Source organism: Podarcis filfolensis, assembly GCF_964270895.1.
Source record: "Podarcis filfolensis genome assembly, chromosome: 5".
NCBI classification, from domain to species: domain Eukaryota; kingdom Metazoa; phylum Chordata; class Lepidosauria; order Squamata; family Lacertidae; genus Podarcis; species Podarcis filfolensis.
This window is the reverse complement of record NC_139608.1, coordinates 19374096-19385223: the sequence shown is the minus strand read 5'-3', so window position 1 is coordinate 19385223 and position 11128 is coordinate 19374096. Positions and strand designations below refer to the sequence as shown.

The 11128-nt window shown below is 43.4% G+C and overlaps 1 protein-coding gene across 2 annotated transcripts in view; it reads right to left on the bottom strand.

Moving 5' to 3' along the window:
• Positions 1-4516: 4516 nt before the first annotated feature.
• Positions 4517-11128, bottom strand: part of KPNA4 (karyopherin subunit alpha 4) — a 31520-nt gene continuing 24908 nt past the window's right edge. Inside the window, exons 15-17 of one of the 2 annotated variants that reach the window (XR_014547966.1) lie at positions 9413-9575; positions 8024-9183; positions 4517-7162 (exon numbers count right to left, since the gene is read on the bottom strand). Coding sequence is in view for 1 of the 2 variants with exons in the window: in XM_083613359.1 (XP_083469485.1) it covers positions 6354-6452; positions 9089-9183; positions 9413-9575 (357 nt within the window). In the remaining variant the exon portion in view is untranslated. The remainder of the gene's footprint in view (positions 7163-8023; positions 9184-9412; positions 9576-11128) is intronic. The other variant, XM_083613359.1, reaches the window with a different exon arrangement.

Genomic DNA, 11128 nt, shown 5'->3' with positions numbered 1-11128 from the left:
TTTAATTACTAAAAGGCAAGATGCCAAATCAGATGTCTGACAAGAAATCACACACTGTCCCTAGAAAGCAGTTAAGTTTTTCATCCTATATGTGTGAGCTACCATTAGTCAAGGATGGTAGGACAATCTGCACATGCGTGTTGGAACATGTTCTCAACATATTCCTGATTGAACTCTGGCAGTGTAAAAAGGCTCTGGATGAAAGAGAGCCCTGGAAAACCGAGTTTGCTCATTTTCTCCTCCCTCCCAATCCGTTTTTGTTTTGCATGGTGTCTTTTCAGATTTGAAATTTGAGGGCAGGCCCAAGTTTGTTTTTAGTTATAAACTTCCCTGGGAGCTTTTTTAGGCCGAAAAATTGAATTTTAAGAAGAAAAACCCCAAACACTGCCTCTGGCACTGGAGGCAACACATAGTCGTGATGACTACTAGTAGCTATTGACAGCCTTATCTTTAATGAATTTGGCCAATCCCCTTTGAAAGCTGGTGGCCTTCACCACAGCTTTTGAGAACAAATCCTATAGCTTTAAGTATGCGCTGTGTGAAGAACTACTTCATTTCTTCTAACGGGATGACTCCGGATTCCGACACGACGTTGATGGGGGGAAAGTTATCCCATATATACGCAGTGCCTAATTTTAAACACCTCCACGGAATGCGTTTTGCCTTTTAACGAAACGCTCGAGCCCTCAGAAAAATCAGGCGGGAAAAGCGGGGCGCCATTTTTGCGCCTCGCGCCCCCCTCCCCCTCCCCAACTGCCAACGACCCTCCTTACGAGACGAACGGGTCTCGGTTCCCTCAGAGGCAAGCGAGGGCAGGAGCCGCCCCTGAGGACACGGGCCGCCTTAGGCGCGGCTCCCGAAGTTTTGTCTCCTCGGCGCGGTTTCCTCAGTTTGTCGCCATGGAGAAGGCGACCGCCAGCCTCGGGGAGTCGAAGATCGTCCGGCTCATGCTGCTGAGGCGAAACCGGCTCCGGCGCAAAGGGAGCCTGGCGGCGGCGCTGGCTCAGAGCATGGCTCTGGCGGTGCTGGGCACGGCAGCCGCCTACCCCATCTGGGTGCTGGTGGAAGACAAGAAGCGGAGGGCGATTGTGCTGGGGGCGTCCTGGGCGATACGGCAGGACAACCCGGCTCCGGGCACGCCGCTGCTGGGCCCGTCGGGGGGCCCGATCATGCTGGCCATCGCCTGCTGCTGCTTCTTCAGCGTGCTGACGGGCTCGCTGGCTCTGGCGCTGGACTTCGTCGGGGCGCGCCTGTGCCGCTCGCTGGCGCCCCTCTTGCACTGCGTCACCGCCATGATGATCGCGTGCACGGCGGCGCTGGGCTCGTGCCTCTTGGCGCTGATCCGCGAGCGGCTGCTAACCCAGCCGGAGCTGCAAGGCTTGTCGGCCAGCCCCGGGCAGAGCCTCTTCTTGGCTTTCCTGTCGTGCACTTTGGCTTCCACCGCCACCGGGTTCAGCTGCGTGTCGCCGGCCCGGCTGGAGCCGATGCACTCGTCGTGGGACGTCGGCGGGGCCAAGTCCTTCCACGGCACGTCCGCCACTTCCCTGCCGCCGCCGGCGGCGCCGCTGCACGACGAATTCCTCCCCTCGGTTCCGAAGCGCGGCCACGCGGGCAAAGTGCAGTGGCGCGAGTACGTGAACCAGCTGCCGCCCATCTTCCGGGAGGAGCTGAGGAGGCGGCAGCAGCAGCAGCAAGCCGAGCATGGGCACAGCTCAGGGGAGCAGAAGGGCAACGTGGAAGAGGGAGAGCCCGTGTCCAGCGCGCGGGGCGCCATACGCCAGGGGACCGTGAAGGAGGACGAATCGCATGCAGACACACTGTTTCTAGGGTGAAGCACCCAAGCCCAGTTTATTAGGGAAGCTACATACCACCACAGCGGGAGAATGAACGCCAGCGGGAAAGGGCGACAAGAAAACAGTTGCAAACTACCTGTCGATTTCCTTGAGAAAGATGGAGCTAGTGCGAATAAAGGAGCACTCAAAGATGACGAGTGATACTAAAGGTTAAAAGAGTGACTGCCTTATTTCTTTCGAAGCTGTCATCCCCCTTCCTCTCACTAAAGGATTATCCTTAGTTTAACCTAGGAAAAACCTGCATAAAACATTTATTTCCCTATAGGAATCAAACTGTAACCCCAGAAATGAATGATAAAATAACATTGCTTTTTATTTGCCCCTTACTGTACACTGAAAGGTCCACCACTTCACCTTGCTACTAGGATGCCTTAATGTTTCAGCACAATCTGTTCTCAAACCTGAAATATATATGTAAGGGGAAAACAATATTCAGGACCTCCATATTAGAAACCATCTTCAAAAACAGGGGATAAGGAACCCATGGGCCACTTGATGTTGGAGTCCTAGTCTTAAAAAGCACAGGTAGCATAACCACTGGTCAAGGATGATAGCTGTAGTCAGGCATGTGGAAAACCACACATTCACCCATGCCTTAAAACAAGTGTGGTGGTGGTTGGGGAAAATCTCTAGTGAAAATGACAAAGGACAACTAAATGCAAAATTCCCCAAATAAGCCTGTTTTATAAAATGCTGAAAAAGTTTGGACATTTTAAAATGTTTTGTTTATATTTAGTGCAGTTGATTCAGCTGAACAAGTCTAGATGTGTAAGGACTTAGCCATTTAAAATGGCAGCCAAACTCTAGATATGCACATGCCAGTTTAACATGCAAATTACATTTTTAAATTAGATTGTGGCTACTGTGCAGAGCAGCTTCATCACGCTGGCCACGTGACCCGGAAGTGTCTCCGGACAGCGCTGGCCCCCGGCCTCTTAAGTGAGATGGGCGCACAACCCTAGAGTCGGACACGACTGGCCCATATGGGCAGGGGTACCTTTACCTTTACCTTACTGTGCATACTTCCACAGAACCATGTGTAAATTCCATGATGAAGCAATATTACTGTATAGTTTAAAACAAAAAAAAAATTCTAGTTCTTTCCTAAACCCTTAATAAAAATCCTTACCTCTCAAATATTATTATAGCTTGTATGTAAAATTTAGAATAGGAACAATTGACTGGTCTACAAGTTCTTTTAGATAACTACACATTCCAAAGCTTCACTAGTGTAGAGCATTTCCAAGCCATAATAGGAATATACCAAGCTATTCTTTATGTCCTTTTAGGCCAAGTTGTTATTTTCAACCTCTGTATTTCTTGCAAAGCATTATCCATGGTTGCTTATGTGCTCAAGCCTTCAACCAATATTCCCAATTGAAGTTTGTTGCTATCTTTTACTTTCTTCACAACATTTGCTCCTGGCTATTTTAGCCTCCTTGCATACTTTCTACCATAATTGTTCCTTTAATAGAACACCACTAAGATGAACAGGATGCTCCACAATTTGCAGTGGAAACAATTCTCTGCAATTCAGTATCTTAAAATCCAGAACTTGTGACATGTAGCTTCAATGCATTCAGGACGGTACTGCTCATACCCAACTTCAGAACTGTACTGGTTTTTGAAATGGGTATTTTGATGAACAGTGTTATTTGTGCTTATCTGTGTATAACTAGAAACATTTATAAAAGGGTGGCGGTATTTCCACCCGCCCCCCAAACCCTTTTTTCTCTGCTTTCAAAAATTGCTAGTGCCTGAAACTAACTTAGCAGAGTTTCCCATCTTTTCTTAAGTTGCCCAGTATCCAAGGAGTTCGTACATGAAGATTAGCAGGACTCATGCACTTCCCCTCTGCTCCTGTCCCAATTCCCCTCCCTCTTTTCCTGACTTAAAAAACCATAGCTCGCCACCCAAAGTGACTGTGATTTACCTAAAACTGAAAAAAGGAGAGGGAATTGCCATGCACAGGCACATGTGTTGGCATTATGTTTGAACAATACCAATAAATTATTTCTGGAACCTGCCTACTATGCATTAAACACAGGCGGCAGCAGCAACGTATACAATTTCACACCTGGTCATTCCACAAAGAATAGTTTTAAAGAAAAACTGAAGCTTAGAGAAAGACATGTCAAATGAGAATTACTATTTGTTATCTTCTGGTAGAAATAACACTTTGAAACCCAAACTATTTCAGTAGTTGCTTATTAATAGGAAAACAATTCTGCTAAAGTAGATTACAGTATATTGAATTCTGTGGGAAGGGATAGTTGTGAAAGTTCTGGGACAACGGCTATGTATGTGACTGCATTTTTACAATTGATTCAGTAATAAAGGAGTAGAAAGGAGGGTATTTCATTGCAGATGTTTTTCCCTTGTTTTAAATAATTTGTGGAAAGCATGGTCTCAGGCCTAAAGAGGAAAAGAACATATTGAAACTATGCTGCTGAGTGAATGGGACAGAGGATCTACATTCAAGTGTAGTCAATTTGTGTGTGGCAACCTACAATTGATGAAGGCTAAGAGGCATGATTTCAGAAAGGGTGAAAGGGATTATCAAATAAAAGCATTATAATTTTGTTCTACTTGCTTAATCAAATAATGGCACACAAAAGCAGGTTCTGTAAATATTTGTATAGACAAAAATGCATACACCAATGTAACATTGTTGTAAGTTTTAATGTTTATTTTCCCCAAGACAGCCTAGCCTGCATTCTACTTGGATAAATTTCACAAGCTAGTTTTCTGCTGCATCTAGTTTTAAACTTTTAACCATGTTTCTGATGACAAGGAATGCTGCAAAAATACTCTAGTCCAACAAAGAGTTATGATCACAAAATAATCTTTATCCATTCTACTGCGTTTCAGAATTACCAGCTGATTTAAAAAAAACAACCACAAGGTAGATATAGATGCTAATGGTGGCTAACCTGGTATGTTTTCTTATAGCAAACTGTTGTTCATGCAACACTTGTGCTCAAAGGGGAAGGCACAGCATTTCCTACAATGAGCCACCTTATAAAGAGTTCTCCTTTTGTACATATTTGCAATGTCACTTTTAATTTAGTGTGCAGAACCTCAAAACTGAGGTATTATTCCAATTATAAAAACCACTTGCATTTGGTATGCAAGTTAAGAATACAAAGTTCTCTCTAAAGTGGCTCAAAATAGATTGTTCATGGCTGCCTACATCTAAAGATAAAAAGTCTAGAACAATTGGACAGATTAGGTGGTATTATTAACGGTGTTCAAACCATGACTTGATTTGTACATCTATTCACATCTCCAATCTTTTCAGCAGTACATATGCACCAAATTTTATTTTGAGGTTTCCATATCATTTTCATAGAAAACAAAGTTTGAAAACAAATAACATTGAAACACAGCACGGTATCCTACCACAACAGAAACAGCTGGTTACAGGACTCAATAAAATCTAAAAATGAGCTATGCTGTAAATTACCACATGCAAAAATAGCTTTATGTCGTCTCTGAAAATGAAAAGGATGGTGTTAAACTTATTTTTTTATTGTTTTCTAGTATTATATGGCAATTTGTGTACTGCAACACAATAGTTGGAAGAGGGAAACGTTTGTATGAGTTTCATGCAAAAAATCTACACAAATTAGTTTTGATGATATGGAAAGCTTTTTTTTTTTGTAAACAATGAACAGTCATCTGGTGCAAATGCACAGGGAAGCCTTCCTCAAAGTTTTCTGACTTTACAAGCAACTAGTAATAAGCCATACAGGAAAGAAAATAACTAAAATAAAAGGGGTGGGGAATAAAACAAAACACAGGCTGCAGGAGTAAAACCATAGTCTGCTGCTAAACCGGTCTCTGTTTTTGTGTCCAGTGTTAACACTTATACACTCCTTTTGATGATTGACTAGGGTTATTATCAGCCCCCTGAAGGCAAATCAAGCTTGCATGCGTTCACATACAGCATCACAACCATACTCTCGTACACACCCCACTCCAAGACTAGGAGTCTGCTTCATGAGCAAAGAGGCCCAGATTTGAAACACACACGTGGCCCCACAGCACTGAGTCCAGACATTCACTCAATGTTGTCCATTCACACGGTGCTTCATTAGCAAGACCTGGGCTCATTCTCCTTGGACTTATATGGGCATCCTATTCTCCTTTATGCTTACATGGCTTGATGATGGAATAGTACTGCATTTTCCCCCCACAATTGCGCTAATTAAGTCAATGTTCCTCCTCAGGCACTGAAGATCTTTGACCTGTAGCCCTTTTCCTTTGAACAACCTATATAAGCATTCAGTGTGAAGTTTTTCATTACATTTTGCCACTCACTCTCACTCGCACCCACTCGCCATCTTGACTTCATTCGGGCTTTTCTGTGATTCCAAATGAAATCTTCACCATTTTCTTCCCCGATTTAATGCAGCAGCGGATCCCATGAGCCAAGCTTGATGGATCAAACCTTATTTTATTCAGTGCTGCATTGTACCCAACTTCCAAAATACCACTCTAGAACTGGAACCCTTCTGCAGGTACATTGGCAGATGAATTGAAACCAAATGTTCCACCTTGTATTGCCTCTGGAACAAGGCTTGGATCTTCATCTATCTGTAAATGAACCACACAGACCAGAAATAAGAATCTTCCAGGCTTCCAGTCCCACCTGCCTCAATGAAGGCATCCCCCACGATAGAAGGTGATCATCGACAAATGAAAAACAAGAATGACAGAGGGCAAATCATCATTGCAAATTCACCCCAGGGATGGGGGGAACGGGCTTCACTTGCAGTTCGTCTCGGTACTTGGCTCTTGTTCTGGCATGGAATGCGCTGAGTGCAAAAGCACTTTGCCTGGCGAAAACCCTCCTACCCCGCTATTAAGAAGAGGAGGTTCTCCATTGAACTGGATCCTTAATTGGCTTTAAAGTACTGGCATGTGATGGAAAAGGGTTGCAACAACATACTGTGGAATATACCAGCTACATAGGTCAAAGGTTTGAATTGAGGTTAGATTTTCTTCGGCGTGAGAGCTGGTTGGGGAGAGGGAACCCCACAGTTTGTTTATTCTAAGCTTTTATATATTTATGATTCAGCAACCCTCTCGAGAATATAAGATAAAAAGATATTTACAAGTGAGGAAGGGACGTTGGATTAATAGTGATATTAACAAGCAAAAATGGAAACAGATTGATCTGAAATGAACCGAGGGGGAGGGGAAGCTCAAATATGACTATGTTGGAATTATTAAGACCAGGGGGTCAGCAAATGTTTTCAGCAGGGGGATGGTGCACTGTCCCTCAGACCTTGTGGAGGGCCGAACTATATACCGTATTTTTCGCCCCATAGGACGCACCTGCCCATAGGACGCACCTAGTTTTTTTGGGGGGAAATAAAGGGGAAAAAATTATTTCCCCCCCAGGTGCTCTGCGCTAATCCCGAAGCTTGGGGCGTGCGGAGCTCAGCGCGCCCCAAGCTTCTGGCTGCCGGCAAGGTCTCCGCTAGCCTTGGGAAAGCCGCGCAACTTCGTGCGGCTCTCCCAAGGCTAGCGGAGCGCTGCGCTAATCCCGAAGCTTGGGGCGTGCGGAGCTCAGCACGCCCCAAGCTTCTGGCTGCCGGCAAGGTTTCCGCTAGCCGTGGGAGAGCCGCGCGGCTCTCCCACGACTACCGGAGCACTGCACTAATCCCGAAGCTTGGGGCGTGCGGAGCTCAGCGCGCCCCAAGCTTCTGACTGCCGGCAAGGTCACAGCTAGAAGTGGGAGAGCCGCACAGCTCTCCCAAGGCTAGCGGAGCGCTGCGCTAATCCTGAAGCTTGGGGCGTGCGGAGCTCAGCGCGCCCCAAGCTTCTGACTGCCGGCAAGGTCAACGCTAGAAGTGGGAGAGCCGCGCAGCTCTCCCAAGGCTAGCGGAGCGCTGCGCTAATCCCGAAGCTTGGGGCGTGTGGAGCTCAGCGCGCCCCAAGCTTCTGGGTGCAGGCAAGCTCTCCGCTAGCCCTGGGAGAGCTGGGTCCCCCACGGATAGCGGATAGCTTCCTGAAGCCTGGAGAGCGAGAGGGGTCGGTGCGCAACGACCCCCCTTGCTCTCCAGGCTTCAGCGAAAGCCTGCATTCGCCCCATAGGACACACACACATTTCCCCTTCATTTTTGGAGGGGAAAAAGTGCGTCCTATAGGGCGAAAAATACGGTATATATTTGGGGGGGGGGAATGAAGGAATTCCTATGCCTCACAAATAACCCAGAGATGCATTTTAAATAAAAGGGCACATTCTACTTATGTAAAAACACGCTGATTCCCGGACCGTCCGCAGGTCAGATTTAAAGGCGATTGGGCTGGATCTGGCCCCCCCGGCCTTAGTTTGCCTACCCATGATTAAGATAGATTAATTCCCCTCAACTCCATTTAAAAACAACAGACAAGGAAAAAAGACTGAGATTTTTGTGTGCTACTGATGGAATGTAATCTAAGATAAAGTTTAAATGGGCCATAAATCCCTTGCTGGAAGGAAAAGAATTTGGGGGTTGTGATAAGAACACTGCAGAGATTCTGGGAGGTGGAAAGCAGTATTAAATCTTCAGCACGTTCGAAAACTGCCCACCTTTTCCTAGGCTGAGGGGGAAATGGCGAAGATCTGCAACATGTTTTACTAGTGAGACAGAATGGTTTCCAGCAGACTGTCGCCTGTTCTGAGACATTGTAGCAAGAGACAGAGAGGTAAGACCTTTGAGAAACTTCGAAATTCAGTTCTGCCCCCAGCCACAATGGGAAAAAACAACAGCTGGGAAGTGAAAGAGACAACACCATATACAGACAGAAGGAATCTCCATGGACATAATAGTTTTCACATGCAGGGCAGGATAAAGATAAAGTTTGAGTTCCTCACTTGAAGCTTTATAAATTTATATATTGTAACATCACGAATGGAAATCATTAATTATGTATCGGTTGACTGAGGGATTAATATTATAACTGAAATTGATTAAGATTATGGAATGCAGTGATACAAGATTGGAAATGCACCATGCGGGGAGCCACTTTAACTAAAATGTATTAATTGGAAGTTGATTGGCATTTTCCTAATTGTATAATTTGGGAATTAATTGTTATTGTTCTAATTTGGCTATTATTGGGGGTATATTGGAAAACTAACAAAAAAATAATAATATTCCAATCCAACCAAAGTCCACTACCAGATTTTTAACATACAGTACTTTACTTCAAAATACTCAGTTTCAGAATTATGTACTTACATCATCTGAAGAGAAGAACTGATCAATGATCTCATAAGCCAGTTTGTAGATGTCTTCATTTTCATGATTTTGTAGTTGTTCAATTTTCTCCAGCCCTGTAAAGTTTAACACAAAAAAGTTGAAGGAACCCCAGACTAGCTGTAAAAATGAAAACAAATATTTTTTCAAAACACACTGGTAACCAGTATGTCCACAAATCATATTTCTCCATAGAAACTATAAAAATATTTCCAGATCTGTGGCAAAAATACAAGAACAAAAAACTGAAGGATCACTTTATCAAATCTAAGACCTTGGTATACAAAGGCAAATTTTTAATCGTACCTCCACATTCTTCAATAAGGTTGGCTATGGTTTCTGCCTCCTCTTCAGCCATTTTTAATATATTACTTAGCCCATCCAGCACTACTTGTACAACCTGAGCATCTTTTACTGTTAACAAGTTGCAAAAGGGAGGAATTACATTTTGTTGAATTAGGTACGCCACCTAAAAAAAGGAATAGAAACAGACATTAAGCCAATTAGGATCAATACAACTTACATAAACTGCTTGGAGGTTTATATGATTAAGCCATAAACAATTTATGAAATAATAATAAATATACTAAGTATGGAGAAAAAGGAGTTAATTAAAACATTTTCAAACCTACAGAAATTCAAGTAAAAGGATTCTCTCTTTTTTTTTTTGCAAATAATTTTTATTAATTTTCCAATAGAAAATTATACAAAATTAAACATCCAATTTATCACCAACATCCTCTTTTTGGACTTCCATCAGCATGTCTGTTAATTCTCCATATTGCTCACTTACTCCACATTTCTCAATTTAATATTGCACTACATTATTATCTTGCCTTATCTTATTATTTAAACAGTATTACTAATATCCATTCTCACAAAGCTTCCTGAAAACTTACAAACGTTATCTGATCATCACATATACTTTTCATATAATCTGTAAATTTATTCCAGTCCTCAGTGAATCTCTGGTCTCGTCGGTTCCGGATCCTCCCTGTTAATTTATCCAGTTAAGTAAAAGGATTCTCACTATATTCAATAAATATTATGTCATCTAATAACTCATAATTGGTTTTGACTTTAAAACCAAACAAATATATTTTTGTTAACTCATATTAAATATGTATTTGATGAATTTGGACATAATCAACTATTGTAAAGTTGGTGAATTCTAGCTCCAGATATCGAGGGGGCTTGGCTTTTAGAATAGAGCATCATGCAAGACTCACCTGTGAGCCTACTGATTTACGTTTTTAAATCTGCAAGGAACACCAAGTGATAGCAAAATAAACCAAACCAAACCTTGGATCCAAAGGTGCATTACAGAAGCAAAACTCGACTTCGCTTCATTTTTGCTGCACTCTCCCCTATTTCTCCAGATTCCACATCACCACATCCCATACTATTCTGGAAGGTCTCTTTCCCTCAAAAACATCTTTCAGAGGGGTGCAAAGGACTTTAGTGAGAAGGGCAGCCAAACCCTATTGCAGGAGCATCTACTGTGAAACAAGCTTCTCTTGAGCATAGAAATGCTTAGAAAATATTTATTTCTTCCTCTCCCCACCCTCCACCAGTTGAGAAAGAACAGCATTGCTAGCCCTACGTTCAAGGCTTACAATGCAGCTCTCCTGTCTGGGGCGTTTTATATGCATGTGCGCACTCAAGAGAAATCCAAAGGATAGGACCCTTATCAATGGCTTCAGGTTACAAGAAAGGAGATTCCAACTAGACATCAGGAATAACTTTCTGGTGGTAAGAGCTGTTTGACAGCGGAATGGACTCTTTTGGAAGGTGGTGGACTCTCCTTCACTGGAGGTTTTTAAGTAGAGGTTGCAAACAGAAAAGTTCTACACTGGTCTACGTGAAATTGATCAGAATTGGTTCTAAGTGGATGAACTGATATTTTAAAGGCAAGTATCAAATAATGAGCACAATGTGGTATAAGGTGGTTCTTGCAAGAGGACCAATCTGTGGCTTTGATCCAGTATAATCCAGTGAAAGTTATACACTTTCAAGTCCCAT